Source organism: Cucumis melo, chromosome 8, assembly GCF_025177605.1.
Source record: "Cucumis melo cultivar AY chromosome 8, USDA_Cmelo_AY_1.0, whole genome shotgun sequence".
Lineage (NCBI taxonomy): Eukaryota > Viridiplantae > Streptophyta > Magnoliopsida > Cucurbitales > Cucurbitaceae > Cucumis > Cucumis melo.
The window spans coordinates 2316300-2331604 of record NC_066864.1 but is presented as its reverse complement, the minus strand read 5'-3'; the positions used below and the strand labels follow the sequence as shown (position 1 = coordinate 2331604).

General features: G+C 36.3%; 6 protein-coding genes across 6 annotated transcripts; 5 read left to right on the top strand and 1 right to left on the bottom strand.

The window, feature by feature from the left end:
- Window positions 1–442: 442 nt before the first annotated feature.
- Window positions 443–3338, top strand: LOC103485317 (cysteine-rich receptor-like protein kinase 27). The gene is made up of 6 exons (XM_051088376.1): window positions 443–1217; window positions 1398–1520; window positions 1649–1773; window positions 1865–2075; window positions 2203–2705; window positions 2779–3338. The coding sequence occupies exons 1-5, from the start codon at window positions 443–445 to the stop codon at window positions 2439–2441; spliced, it is 1473 nt and encodes a 490-aa protein (XP_050944333.1). The 3' UTR covers window positions 2442–2705; window positions 2779–3338.
- LOC127150522 (cysteine-rich receptor-like protein kinase 44) lies at window positions 2562–3123 on the top strand. The gene is made up of 2 exons (XM_051088375.1): window positions 2562–2705; window positions 2779–3123. The coding sequence occupies exons 1-2, from the start codon at window positions 2562–2564 to the stop codon at window positions 3121–3123; spliced, it is 489 nt and encodes a 162-aa protein (XP_050944332.1).
- A 2768-nt stretch (window positions 3339–6106) lies between the features above and the next one.
- On the top strand, window positions 6107–7233 carry LOC103484581 (cysteine-rich receptor-like protein kinase 26). Its single transcript, XM_051088629.1, has one exon. It carries the CDS (start codon window positions 6157–6159, stop codon window positions 7117–7119), a length of 963 nt encoding a protein of 320 aa, XP_050944586.1. The 5' UTR covers window positions 6107–6156; the 3' UTR covers window positions 7120–7233.
- Window positions 7234–8888: 1655 nt separating this feature from the next.
- Window positions 8889–10534, top strand: LOC103484580 (STOREKEEPER protein). The gene has a single exon (XM_008441722.3). The coding sequence runs from the start codon at window positions 9057–9059 to the stop codon at window positions 10299–10301; it is 1245 nt and encodes a 414-aa protein (XP_008439944.1). The 5' UTR covers window positions 8889–9056; the 3' UTR covers window positions 10302–10534.
- A 598-nt stretch (window positions 10535–11132) lies between these two features.
- On the bottom strand, window positions 11133–12387 carry LOC103484578 (protein DESIGUAL 2-like). Its single transcript, XM_008441720.3, has 3 exons — window positions 12001–12387; window positions 11684–11889; window positions 11133–11551 (listed from the first exon to the last, which is right to left on the bottom strand). Exons 1-3 carry the CDS (start codon window positions 12163–12165, stop codon window positions 11320–11322), a joined length of 603 nt encoding a protein of 200 aa, XP_008439942.1. The 5' UTR covers window positions 12166–12387; the 3' UTR covers window positions 11133–11319.
- Window positions 12388–13475: 1088 nt separating this feature from the next.
- On the top strand, window positions 13476–14618 carry LOC103484579 (uncharacterized). Its single transcript, XM_008441721.3, has 2 exons — window positions 13476–13953; window positions 14035–14618. Exons 1-2 carry the CDS (start codon window positions 13476–13478, stop codon window positions 14616–14618), a joined length of 1062 nt encoding a protein of 353 aa, XP_008439943.1.
- Window positions 14619–15305: the final 687 nt, after the last annotated feature.

Below are 15305 nucleotides of genomic sequence, written 5' to 3'. Positions count from 1 at the left end.
TAAATAAATGCGAAATGCTTCTCTCCATGAACGCACTTTCCATAGTAAGTACGAATATTTACATGGATTAAATAACCTTATTGTTAAATTGTATGTTTAGTTTTTAACTTTAGTTTAAGAAAGGCGGAACTTGGTGAGTTTTGGATGGAAATTGCACCTGCAATTTATTAAATTGACTAATAACATCGATTGCGACATTTGGAATTCATAATAATGTAGTGTATAGAATCAAACTTCTTATAAAATAAAGGCAATAAACAAAGCAAAGGATCAGTATTTTAAGCCAAAATTTGTATCTTGTTGGTCAAACAATAAACTAATCATGGTCTTTATGATCATTCCAAGTCCTAACAGATTTAAATATTTGATAGATCTAACTTAAAAACCAAAATATTGTAATGATGTTTCTGCAATTCTTTTGTTCTCATTGCCAATATTGTACATGGCATTCTTTCTTACTCTTGTTTTGTTTTTCATTGCCAGAGTTTGTGCCAGCCCACCTGTCTTCATCGGCCATTTCTGTTCGTATGATAGGGGGAACTTCACCAGCAACAGTACGTATAAGACCAACCTCGATCATGTCCTCACCACTATTGCAACTGCCAAAGATACTGGCAATGGCTTTTACAGTTTTTCCTACGGGAAAAACTTAGACAAAGCCAATGCTATTGGCCTCTGCCGAGGCGATCTTATGTTTGATGTATGTCAAAGCTGCCTCATTGACTCTATATATCTTCTGAAAAATCTATGTCCTCAGCAGAAAGAAGCAATTGGGTGGTTTGACAACTGTATGCTTCGCTATTCAAGCTCTTCCATATTTGGTGTAGTGGATACTCGACCCAAAATCTACACGTGGTCGACAGTCAATATAACAGAGGAAGCTATGTTCAGCCAGAAGTTAAAATTGTTGCTGGATAGCTTGAAAAACAATACCTCTTCAGGTGGTTCTCTAATGAAGTATGCAACTGGAGACGTAGTTGCAGAGAGGCTCTGGACAATATATGGGCTTATGCAATGCACACCTGACCTGTCTCAGCTACAATGTGATGAGTGCTTAGAGTCAGCGTTGCAAGCAATCCCACCATGCTGTAGCGAAGGAATGAAAGTTTTTTTACCCAGCTGTCATGCCAGATATGAACCGTACATCTTCTTTGAGTTTTCTTCTAAGTGGAAACGACCACTGCAACCGCACCCAACTAGTACCATGTCTACAGGGGGTATGGTTTATGCTTATGTCACTTTTGCCCTTTTCTATACTATATTTTGTTTTTTCTCAAGCTTTCAAGAATCAAGCAATGTATTTGCAAAAATTGAATAATACATTCTCAGGATAAAAAGATTTAGTGTTTTTAACAAGTAGTTCAAGAATTTAGCTTCCAAAGATGCCCTTTTTTCAGGAAAGAAGTTCAAAATACGAAGTGTCATTGTGATAGTTCTTCCACTTGTGGCGGTTTTGGCATTATTGACCACCGGGATCTTTATCTTTTGGAGATCCAGAAAGTTGAGGGAAAGACGAGAGAGTAAGATTATTTTATTTTTGTCACAGAGCTCCCCCCCCCCCCCCCCCCCCCCCCCCCCAATGGGTATAATTATCTTCTTGAAAGTATGATTTTCTTTTAAATCTCTTGTCACTACACTACTTGTGAAGCTAGTGATGGTGATATTAACTCTGTGGACTTCTTGCAATACGACTTTAAGACGATCAGAGGTGCAACCAATGACTTTTCAACTGCCAATGAACTTGGACGAGGTGGATTTGGCATCGTTTATAAGGTAATTGAACAGAAATAGAACACAACTGTAGCATTTTGTCCCATCAGGATAGATGAATTCTAATATTTTTGTTTTGCTTTTTATCCTTCAGGGTAAACTTCTCAATGGACAAGAAGTGGCTGTAAAAAGGCTAGCTCGAGGATCTCAACAGGGAGACCTTGAATTTAAGAATGAAGTTTTATTGGTTGCCAAGTTGCAGCACCGGAATCTGGTTCGTCTTCTAGGCTTTTGTTTCGAGAGAAGTGAAAGACTTCTAATCTACGAGTTTTTACCTAATTCAAGCCTAGATCGTTTCATATTCGGTACTTTTCTGCACTTTGTTCTATGTTCTTGAGCATCATTTTGTAAACTTTCTGGTAAAAAAAAAATCCACATTATCGTTGCCTTTAGTAGCTAAGCAAGCCATATTCCTGTCAAATGAAAATGTAGATCCAATGCAGCGCCAATATTTGGACTGGCCAAGACGTTACAAAATTATAGTAGGCATCAGTCGTGGCCTCATGTATCTCCATGAAGATTCTCGATTCAAAGTCATCCATCATGATCTTAAAGCTAGTAATATATTATTAGATGCAGAACTAAATCCAAAAATTAACGACTTTGGAATGGCAAGATTGTGTTCGAACAATCAATCCAATGGTGATACAAGTAAAATTAAAGGAACATAGTAAGTCTCTTTTGCCCCCTTTTTTTAAAGTCGAGGAATTGAATTCTCTTGAAAAATTAGTTTCTTTTGGGAGACAGACAATTATTGAACTTAAAAGTATTTATTTATTTCAAGTGGATACATGGCCCCAGAATATGCATTGTATGGACATTTCTCAGTAAAATCAGACGTATTTAGTTTTGGTGTCCTTCTTTTAGAGATAGTGAGTGGCCAGAAGAACGGTAGCTTTCAAGACGGTGAAAATATAAAGCATCTTTTGAGCTATGTAAGTACTAATATTCTTAAGGGACATCATTTACTTCTTTTCCTACAAATGTAACACAATCCTGGCAATGCAGACATGGGAAAACTGGACGAAAGGAACAATTGCAAATATTATAGACCCAATATTGAGTGGAACTTGCATTGATGGAATCATAAGATCCACTCATCTAGGATTATTATGTGTTCAAGAAGATGCAGATAGCAGACCAACCATGGCTTTTGTTGTTCTCATGCTGAATAGCAACTCCTTCACTCTTCCTGCACCAACACGGCCTGGATTTTTGCTGCATAGTAGATCATCGAACATTGCACAGCAATTTAATTGCTCAGAAGGTTCTCAATTTAGCCCATCTGCGAGCAATTCTATTGAAGAAGAATCATCAAACCAGTTTAACCCATATTCTAGGGACTTGGAATGAAGAAACAACCTCGACTTAACATTTATGTGAACAGGCAATACTAACCTTTTCATGTGCATAGTTCTTTAGTCCATGTCTTTAGTGATTTTCTGTGGAGAAATAAGAATAACTCTAGGGTATTTCTAACCCAGGCTTTTAAAAGTTGATATTGAGAAAAATGTCCCATCTCAATTTTAAGGTGATTTAGACAGAATTGTGATATATATTTCTAAAAAAGTTATAGATGAAAAGATTTAAGTTAACAAATAAGTATATCAAGTCATTTGTCATTTTAACTTCTTAATTAGTTGAAAAAGTATTCATAGATTTTTAATTTGTCTTTTCGTTTGTGAAGCTAATTGGATTGGTCATTGACTTTTGACATTTTTTTTATTTAGGCATTCCATTATCTTTCCAATGATTATAATATCTCCATGTACGCACTGTCTTTAAAAGTATTAAAAAAAAATAGATTACCCTATGATTAAATTCTTGTGTCGTTTTCATAACTTTAGATCAATAAAAATTGGTTTTCCTAAGTTGGTTGAAAATTCTATCCGCGAGTTATAAAGTTAGCAGATAACAACTGTTGTTATACTATATTCAAAATTTGAATTTATTAATAAAGTAGATCATACAATAAAAACTCTATTAAAAATTTAAATAAGGGAAAGTCAGACAAAAATCAGAAGTCAAAGGATAAACCAAGGACCTTCGAAGTCCAAAGGCTACTGTTTAAATATTTGATATATTTGTCTTAAAGGGAAGCTCCTACATGTTATGGTTTTTTGTAACTTCTCTGTTGTTTAGCCAACATTATATGGCATTCCTTCTTCCTCTTGCTTTGTTTTTCTTTGCAAGAATTTGTGCCACCCAACGAGTCATGGTCAACCATGTCTGCATGTATGAAGTAGGGAACTTACCGGCAACAGCACCTATCAGACCAACTTCGATCATGTACTCTCCTCCATAATCACTGCCGAAGATACTGTCAATGACTTTTACAATTTTTCCTATGGTCAAAGCTCAGAATCAGCAAACGTTATTGGCCTCTGCCGAGGAGAGACAGAGCCGGATGTTTGTCGAAGCTGCCTTAATATATATTTTCTCACACATCCTTGTCCTAAGCAGAAAGAAGCAATTGTGTGGTATGGTAACTGTATGCCACGCTTTTCAAGTCGTCCCATATTTGGAGCAATGGAACTTGAGCCCCAATACATACCATGGATAACAAACCACCAAATAATACAGAAAGATCTGTTCAAGCAAACCTGATCGCATTACTGGATAGCTTGAAAGATGCTGCTTCTTCGTGATTCTATATACGGAAGTACTAAAAGGGAGAAAAACTACGGTATTAATATTTCTCATTATTTTCTTATAATAATAAAGGTACAAAGGGGAAGTATTTATAAGCAACAAGATCCTTATTAGGATAATAAAAAATTTGGACAAAGTAAATCTTAGTTATTCTTGAGCTTTCAACATGACCTAAGTCCATTATTTGTAACAAGTGAAGATATATTCGGAGAAACTTTTAGCACATGGAGAAAAACCACAATACATACATTTCTTATTATTTACTTATGTGAGCCATGCTTGGATTCAGCAGTCAAAACAATTCAACTATAGATCTCCCTCCCCATCTTTGAAATTTATTGAAGAACTAAAGTCTATGCATATACATGCATAATATTTGACCGCTGGTGGAGGAATCAAACCTCAAACTTACTGCCAAAAGCTTGGATTCAAATGTACAATGTGATGCGTGCCTAAATTTTTCCCCGTGTCTTCCTACATTGTTATAGTAGGATTCAATCCAAGAAGCTTTTGGTAGGATATATGCACATCACATTGTATGTATATTTGATATACATGCGTGCTTGGCTTCAGCAAACAATTCAACCAGCATCGAAAGATAAAAGGAAGACGCATGCTTAAATTGGTGTTTCAAAGAATCCCACTATGTTGTACTAAAACTTGGAGATATTATTCACCCAACTGTAATGTTAGATATCACATATTGGCGTTTGGTGTTTGACTCACAAGCTTTTGGTTGCAAGTTTGAGTTTTGATTCCTCTACTCCACCTATCGTCAAATATACATAAATGTGTATGTATTTATGCATGTATATGTATATATTTTAATTTCTTTCGATAAATTTAGTTTTAAATTTTCTTTTTAAGTTTTAGCTTTCCGAAGTTGCAAAACACTTGTAAAAAGGGGGAGGAAGGGGATCCAAAGTTTGAACTTGGAATCGGTGTGTGCTAGCTTAATTTTCACTAAAAAAAGAAACAAAGGAATATTAATAGAATATTAATTATAGACTTGTTGTTTAAAAAGAATTAGTTCAAGAATTTAGCAGAGAGATGTCAATTGTTTTCAGCAAAGAAGAATACCATAATAGACCCAATACTGGCTAGAACTTGCATTGATGAAATCGTGAGATGCATCCATCTAGGATTACTGTGTGTTCAAGAAAATGTAGATAGCCGACCAACCATGGATTCAGTTGTTCTCATGCTCAATTGCAACTCCGTCACTCTACCTGTACCGTTGGAGCCTGGATTTTTGCTGCAGAGCAATACCTCAAACTTGCCACGGCATCTTGATGATTACACAGAAGGATCACAGCATAGTCTATCTGAGAGCTTTTATGTTGAAGAAGAATCGGCAAATCAGTATTCAGCTATTGATGTTCAAGCTTACTAGGGTCCTGGGATGGAGGTAACAATCTCAAATTAACATTGGTGCAAAACAGGTCTTGTAATCTTCATAAAGTTGAATGTGCTTGTAACATATGTATTCTTCTTCTATTTCAAATTGAATATTCTCACCTTCATAATTGTTTTAATTTATATGTGTTGCGTACATTTTTTTCCAATTCTCCCGTCATGATTTAAATTTATAGTGTGCTGTCAAGAATAATTGAACATGGTTATTTGACAATTATGAATTTCCATTAATTTTATATACATGGTCAAATAGGAAACTCAAAATGAGTCTGATATATAAAAGGGAATGGCTGAGAAGAAGCTCAAAGCCAAGCAGCTATGGCATTGTACCTTCTCCCTTCTCTGCTGCTATTAATGACCAAAGCTAGTGCTCAGCCAAACTTCATCTCTCACCTCTGCTTGTATAAAACTGGTAACTTCATACCCAACAGTACCTTCAAGGCCAACCTTGACCATGTCCTCTCCTCCGTCACCACCAATGGAAAGCTCGAGAATGGCTTTTACAGATTCTCTTATGGACAAAACTCAGACAGAGCTAATGCCGTTGGTCTTTGTCGACCTGAGATTAAGCTTGACGCTTGTCAAAGCTGCCTCAATGACTCTGTTCGCCTCCTCACAAAGCGCTGTCCTAACCAAAAGGAAGCAATTGGATGGTATGAAAATTGCTTCTTGCACTACTCAAGTTCATCCTTGTCCAATCAAATGCATATTAGTCCAATGTTCAGGACTCAGTCTACAAAAAACGCAACGAACACAGATCAGTTCATTCGAAATCTAAGAATCTTGTTGAATAGTCTAAAAAACAAAGCTTCTTTAGGTGATCATGGTTCTCTACACAAATATGCAGCTGGAAATATGTCAAGTTCAGAGCTGGAAACAACATACGCCCTTGTTCAATGCCTGCCTGATTTAACTCCACAACAATGTGATGATTGCTTATCCTCCATTTTCAAGAAACTCCCAAGTTGTTGTAGCCAATCAGCTGGGATTTTTACCCCCAGCTGTTTGGTGAATTATAAACCAACCCGCTTCTTTGATTCTGTAACTGATGATGGGCCAACTACCTCATCAACCGTTCACAAATCTCGTGCAGTAGGTATGTTTCTTTCCTTTTGTTTATCTTCACAGAGCAGTGTGAATTCTGGGCCTAACTCAGGTTTTTGCAGGCAAAAAGAATGGGAAGAACAAAGTTCATATTGTGATCATAATGGTTTTGTCAGTAGCTTCTTGCTGGATTTTGATAATCTGCATCTACATGTTTCTGCAATCCAGGAAGATTGAGGAGAGAGCTGATAGTATTTAATCTCTTTTTGTTCTTATATTCAATTCATTATATTATATTACTTCAAGAAAGAAGAGAAAGAAATGAAAGATTGACTTAGATTCCAGTGAACAATCAAGCTCTTTCCCTTTTTGTATAAAACTTTGACTTTTCTTTTTTTCCAGCTTCTAATAATGGTGGTTAACGTGGGGTTTATTTGGAATAAACTTCTAAAAAAGTTCAGTTGGATTTTTTTTATGGATCACATGTAATTCTATAAAGATATTGACTAAAATATTGATGACGATAAAAATAACAATAAAATGTGGACCTAATCTACCGCTCGATGTTAAAAATGCTTGAGTTGATCAATTTCTTAGATTTTGATTGGAATCGAGCCATGCATTAACAGTTGGCATGGTTCAAGATCATAAATATTCTGACCATTGTTACATTATTGTGTTCCGTAGGAAACCATATAAATACTTATTTTTACCAAAAGAAAAAAAAAAATCTTGAAGGTTGATGGGAACTACAAAGTTTCCAATTTATATATGTTAACATATGTACGTTACAACAATTTATTTTCTTTTATGCATATTACCAATTATTCAATAAATAATATTCATTTACCATCTACATTAAGTATTTATATAGTTTATAATAATTGTTTAAAAATAAATGAAATAGTAATTATATTTAAAATATTAACATACGTAATATTTTAAAAATATTGTAAATATAACAAAATCGACGAAAATCTATAACTATAAATTATATCTAAAATATTGATTTATCACGGATAAATTATAGAAGCCTTTCAGCAATTAAAGTCTGTATTACTATGTATATAAATTTTTGTATTTATACTATGTATAAAAGTTTCTATATGGAAAAATTCTTTTTTCTGTATTTTACCCTTCCTTTTTATCCTTTTTAACAATTTTCATAATTAATTTGATGGATAACTTTATTATTTTATAAATCAGATGTAAGATTGCTAATTAAATCACTTCAATAAACTCTTAATAAAAATGATTTTTAATTATTAATTATCATTAAATGTAACGTTGAATACGAAATTTCTTTATCTGTTTATTTTTCAAAAGACAACCACTCAAGAATTTATGATTTTACTTTTGATTATAATTTTAGTAGTTTTGCAAGACAACATATTACCAACAACATTTAGAAATTCATAAATCGTCATCAGTGAGTTATCATTGTAAATTCTTTACTAAATATTTTGATATTAGTAAAAAGAAAATTCAAGATTTCAAATACATATTTTCAAAATCATAGAATAATTAGTATTTAAGCTTATTATTTTTTTTCTTTTCATCAATATTCTTTTTTGCTCTTTGAGATGATCACATCAAATTAGCTAAAACAGAGACATAAAGCATCAACACAAAGGACAAGAAAGTTAATCGCATTGACGGTGTGTTGTCGTCGTCAATAACGTTGGTGGCGTTAACTTTGGTGAAAAGTGAAAACCTCCATAGTAATAATCAGTGGTAAGAAGTTGCTACATAGACGCCTTAACATGAACTAGAAACGGAGCAACCACCATACATTCATGAATGCTAGTAATCTAAAAGTATCTATTATAATAAATCAATAGTGATTTATCTTTTATCTACTACAATCTATTAAGAATTATATTTTTATAATACTTTGCATATTTTGAATAGTTTTTGTTTTTTGTTTTTTTTTTTTTTTCTTGACAAATTTAATTTTAGAAATGAGTTGAAAATGTGATGCGTTCGTCATTACCCCCAACGGAAGAAGATTCCTTTAACTTTAACCTGACGGTCACAAATGGTGGACCCCCAGATATTGCGCCCAATTCTCGTTCCTTTGACTAAGACCACGGAACTTTTGATGCGCAGTCTCTTGTTTCTGATCAAACCCTAGCACCTCCAAGCCAAACAAACCCCGATCTCCGTCCCCGACTATGGCTCCCAAACGCCCCTCGCCGTTGGATGAGCCTCCGGCAGCGTCTTCCTCCGAAGAAGTAGAAACCTCATCAGGCGAGGAAGAGGAAGGCGTTTCCAGAGACGGATCTTCCTCTGAAGAAGAAGAAGAGGATGAAGAAGAAACTCAAGCTCAGACTCAGAAACCGAAGAAACCTTCTTCTCTTCCTTCCACTCCTGTTGTCGAGAAGAAACCTGTACCTAAGAAATCTGAACCTTCTACTAACTCTCAGGCTCAGTCTTCTTCCTCAGAGACCGGCTCCGGATCCGACACCGATTCGGATACTGAGTCCGGACGAAACGTCAAGCCGATTGCTTCTAAGCCGATGGAAGAGACTCCGAAGGTGAAAAAGCCCAGATCCAAGCCTTCTGCCTCAGCTACGCCTGCGAGACCGTCTTTGAAGAAGCCTAGTGAGACGACAAGAGATGCAAAACGGCCAAAGAAGAGTTCTGACGCTGACGCTGATGATGGGGTTGTGGCGGAAGACGATTCCAAGAAATCTGTTGACGAGTCCAAGAAGCTGTTTCAGAGACTATGGAGTGAGGACGACGAGATTGCTATACTGAACGGTATGATCGATTATTCAGCTGAGAAGGGTTCTGACCCATCTTTGGATATGAATGCATTTCATGATTTCATCAAGAAATCTCTCCATGTCGACGTAACCAAGGCCCAATTAATGGATAAGATACGTCGACTGAAGAAGAAATATAGGAACAATGCAGATAGAGGGAAGAAGGGTGCAGACCCAACGTTCTCAAAAGCCCACGAGCAGAAAGGGTTTGAACTGTCGAAGAGAATATGGGGCGGCGAAGGAATTCTTCGAACTCCGGCTGTGGAGCAGCTCAAGCCAAATGCTAATGGCACTCCAAAGAAGAACCAAAGAGGTAACACCAGTAAGGCACTGGCTTCACTGAAAGCTGATTTGCTTCCTTCTCCTGATGCCCCGAAGGAGGATGATAGCATGAAAGTCGATGATTGCGAGGCTCCTTCAGGTTGCATGGATGGTTTTGTTGCGTTTGAAAGGTCTTTGGGTGCTGTTGGTTTGCCGGAAAGTTTTTTGAAGCCAGGATTAGAGTTAATAGGGCAATCCAAGAGAACAGAGCTGGAGGAAGAGTGGAAGAAATTGCATCTTGCAGAACTCGAGCTTTTTCTGAAGAGGACGGAGTTGATTAGGGATCAGACAAAGTTGATACTGGACGCGTACAAGTCATCTAGCAAGTAAAGAATTGAAGTTTGGACAAGGGTATAACTCATCAGCTTCCAGGTTGATAATTGAGGGCTCAATTTTATTCATGTTGTTCGTTGTTTCTGTCTAGGATTTACTGATTGTTATACTTGTAGTTTGTCTAATTTTACGAATATTCTTGAGACGCTAGGGTGAGTTACTACAGACTATGTTTAAACATCTACTTCTGTTGGTGAATCTCTGCTATATGTATTTTGTGTTTGTGTCAATTTCTTCTAGTGATGTTTGGATTTTTCTTTTACTCCTAAGAACAACTGCTTTATATGTCCTTCATTGTTGTTAAACAGGTATCTGGCTGTCTTATTACTTTGGTATGGACAGTTATAATATCATTCAAGAAATTTGTAGGGCGTTTTATTTCAATTGCTGTGTTTGGTAATTGAAGATCATTAACATATTATGAGATTCTATATAATTTAATAATCCCATGGAGGTGTAAATTACGGTTCTCTTGTTGTAGATGAATTGGCTGGTTAGGTTCTGAATGGGGTATGCATGTTTTGGAATAATTTCATGGAATTGTTTTATTGTTGTTTTTTTTTTTAATGTCTGCAGATCATGATCTTACGCACATTTCACAGAGTTCTTCTAAAGTTATATTCATACAAAACTCTTGTGAAATGGTTAACGAACAGGTTCTTCTAAAGTTAACTTGAAAATGTTGTCCAAACAACCTTTTATATTAAAAAAATCCTATATTTTGTTCAAACAATTCATTATAGTTTGTCATTTTCAAATTTCATGTTACTAAGTAGTTCTTATAAAATGAAATTTCTTCCTTTCCTCAGAGTTCTCGAACCAAGATAATGACCAACTTCGCGAGGGATATCATTTTATATTTTGCAAGGAGAACAATTTCCTGAATTTAGTATCTAGCTACGAGTTGAAGTAACATGCAGAATTTGAAAGCAGTCCATTTCACAAAATCTTACGGCTGAAAAATTGAAGTGAAGTTCATTGATTGCATTTTTAGGATAACATGAAGATCAAAGAGCTAAACATGGCCTGTAGCTACGGCAGGATTCCCTTGTGGTGGTGGCTTTGTATCCTCCCTTTGTCCAGCTGTGACAGAAACATAATAAGCAACTGCAAACAGGCCGTGCACGAAGCACACAATCCCCCCTATAGACAGAAGTTGATTGTGTGCGAGTCCGCATGACTTTCTCGACCTTGTGTTATACATCGCCCCAGAGATGAGCAAGGAGAACCCAACAATTAGCGCAATCCTGATGTAATCGTCATTCAAAAACATTAGATTCAACAAGGTTTGGATAATTTAAGTCTATTAGAACTTTTGGAGATCTCTGAAATTGCATACTAAGGATTGAACTTGAAAAGGGGGAAAGTAAGGCTGTTACCATGCAAATATGAGTGAACCCGCAGCAAGTTGCTTGTTAGCGGATAATCCTTTGTAGTCCTGGGCAGATCGAACAAAAATGCACCCACCAACCAGGTTGGCAATGGCGTGAGCAAGGGCAAGCAGTATGGCTGCAGCCAAACCTAGCTTGAAAGCATTATAGCTTGGGTCTTTACACTCAAATATCCACATTTTGAAATGGTTCACCTGTCAAAGAGTACATAATACAATTGGAAAGAAATAAAAAACCATATCCATGACAAATATATTATATATATAATATATCGGTACATAATTTTCATTCCAGTTTCGGTATACCTTGTTTTGAGCTATTTCAGCTTGAATTCCAAGAATTCCTGCTGTAACATCCAAAATAATAATCAAGATGCAGACAACAATACCGTAAGTTTTCTTCATTTTGGCAGAAACAAATGGAAGAAGCTCAATTGAATTACGTGAAGAAGGAGGTTGAGGAGAAACCATAGGCAAGAACTGTAGGCTTTGTCAAGAAAGCTTTATAAGTGGTCTAGATTACGAGGAGGGAATACGAATAAAGGGAAAGCCAGCTTGTAGGCTAATAAACTTATATGTGTGATGCCTTAGATTTAGCTGTGGCAACATTGTAAAAGCTTCTTTTCTCCTCTAAAATTTTTTCCCTGCGTCTTCCTTTTATCTTTAGATGCTGATTCTTGTCACAGGGTGCAAGGAAAGTTGGGCATCTCCAGCAGTGCAGGGTGAGTATCCTTCTCTGAATGCCTCCCTAATCTTTATCTCGCCTTCTTCGAGCTTTTTAATCCATCAAAAAGCTCTTTGGAATATAACACAGTTAAAAGAACAGGGTTTCTCTTTTTTTTTTTTTATCCCACTGTTTGTGTTGTTATCGTCATCAATAGAACTTATGAGAGTTCTGACTTGGGTCAAGTTGGAAAGTGGTTTGATTTCATGTCATTATCTGAGAGATACCTTCAATAGTCTTACAATGGCGCAATGACTTGTGATTCAAAGGCTACGCATTTTACACACTACAAGTATGTAGGAAAATATTTGATTCAAAGGCTTCGCATTCATCCACATTACTTATAGGGCCAAACTTCGTGTGCTTATTTCATCAAGTTCTGTACTTTATCCGCAGACTAAAGTTGGAGAATAGCACGAGCCGAGCAGAGGAGGAAGGGATCATCGGCTGCAGTTTAGCAATCACTACAGAAATTGATCAGCCGAGTATTGGTTTTGATTTCTTTGCTCGAGACTGTTTACGGCCATTGATTATTCTTGCTTGAATTGTAATCTGCTGTCCATGATGAAAAATGTCTCTGCAACTTGTTTGGACTGTTTGGTCGTTTAAGGAAAATGGTGGCAGTGTATGTAGTTGACTATATTCCTCAATTGTTGTCATCTTGTTTCTTGTGTTTGGAAAATGGCGGCAGTTCACTCCAGAAAAATCATTGTATTTTTCAGATAGGAAGAGAAAATGACATTGCAAAGTAGGAAAGTTGAAAACGATGCAGTATCAAAATAAAGCAAATTACTTTTTGTGAAGAAAACTGCTTCGAAACCCATTAATTCCTTTACATAATTCGTTTTGTGGGTATTTCAAGATAGGAAAGAAGTTGGAGAACATTAGGGAAAAGGGTACCAGAAACAGAAGGATTTTTATGAGAAAAATTGGTTTTAATTTCCTTTCTAAAGTGTAATGGCAGACAAATTCAAGGGATTCTCAGAAGATTGAAACCATTAGAGACTAGAAGAACAAAAAACAAAGAGGAGTTTCAGTGCAAGATTAACACTGTAGAATGCCAGAAGTTTGGTGTACTCTGAAGAGATCATTATCCTGCAGCAAATCATTCCTTTGTGACGATGTTCATGAGCCAGAACCGATTAGAGATTCAAACTCCAAGGAAAGAACAGAACGAGATTCATCTGGATGTTTAAGGTCCAAATCTAACCTTAGAGACATCATTTGTGGAAGCAAAAGACACTCACAGAAGCCATCGCCACGATCGAGCTCGAGATCATTGGCGATGAGTGAAGTTCTCCACACCATGATCCATGAAATTGAATCCCAAATTAAAAGAGATAACTTCTTTGTTCCTCATGAAGAGAAACCCCGTCTTAAACTCCACAAAATTTCTGTTACAAGAAATAGCCATGCCTATTCTGCAACTTCTCATAGCCAATTCAATGATGGCTACGAATTGATTTGCCAAGAATGTGGCGGGGTTTTTAAGAACTCGGATGCACTGGAATCGCATCATCTTTCCAAGCATGCTGGTAATGAAAGATTAAACTGTTTCCTCTGTTGCTCAAACTCTTCAAATTGTAGACTATAATGGATTAGTTTTGATGTTGCAGTGAGAGAATTATTACAGGGGGATTCATCGAGGAGAGTGATAGAACTAATCTGCAAAAGAAATTGGCACATGTCAAAATCCCATCACATTGAGAAGGTTTTCAAAGTCCACAGTTCCCCAAGAACTCAGTCTCTCTTTGAAGTCTACAGAGAAATGGTGAAAACCAAAGCGAGAGAACTGGAGAATGAAAACCCACGTTGCTTAGTCGATGGAAACGAGCTCTTGAGGTTCTATGGGACAACGATTGCTTGCTCATTATCGGCCGCCGATGGTTCTCAGATTCTCTGCAACTTAGTGAACTGTGGAGTTTGCCAAATTTTAAGACATGGGTTTAATGGCGCGTTTACTTGTGCAACAAGTGGAAAAGCCTTTGAAGGTATTGCGATGAATGAAGATGTGAGGTTAAGAAAAGCTTTAATGGTGTGCAGAGTGATTGCAGGTAGGATTGAGGAAGACGAAGAGAGTGATAATTCCGGGTTGGATTTGTCGGGTGGGAAAACGGGTCGGAGTTCGAAACGGGAAGAGCTTTATGTCTTTGATTCTAAAGCTGTACTTCCTTGCTTCGTGCTAACTTTCAAACGCTAATTAGGGAATCTTATTTTATGACTTTTTAAAGCTTAAAATACGATTTTGGTCGTTTTCGTATGTTCCACAATTTTGGTCTATGTAATAAATTTTGAACTTCCTCTTCCAAATTAAATTTTATAATAAAATATAACGTTTAAAAAACCAACCACAATGTTCAACCAAAATGATACTTTAATCGTGTTTTTACATTTTGAAATGCAAAACTATCGACTATATCATAATCCTTTAATAATATATGGATAATTTTGTAGACGTGAATTATAATGAAAGGAAATGAATCTCAAATAAAAGTATGTTGAATTCAAGGTTAGAAATAAAACAAGGGAGTAAAAAAGGATGGGAAAATAGAGTAAAAAGGTTGGAAAGAGATGGATGAAGGGAGAATAAAATGGTCGTCTTTGAAGGTCCATACTCATGGCTGCACCTATTGGAATGTCCAGCCCCTTTCCACATCCTGGTTGCTATGCTTTTTCTCTCTTTTCTTTTGGCATTTTCGCCCCTAGAGTAGGTGACTCGTGAGTGAGTGACATGGTAGGAATAACAGATAAACAAATGATCTCTCAACTTTTTTTTAATATTTCTAGGGTTCATGCTATATCGATTTACAAAATAGAAATATTTAGGTGTATGTGCTTTGTGGGCTGCATCCAAAGCATGTCTCTCTTTTCATGTCAAAAGTGCAAA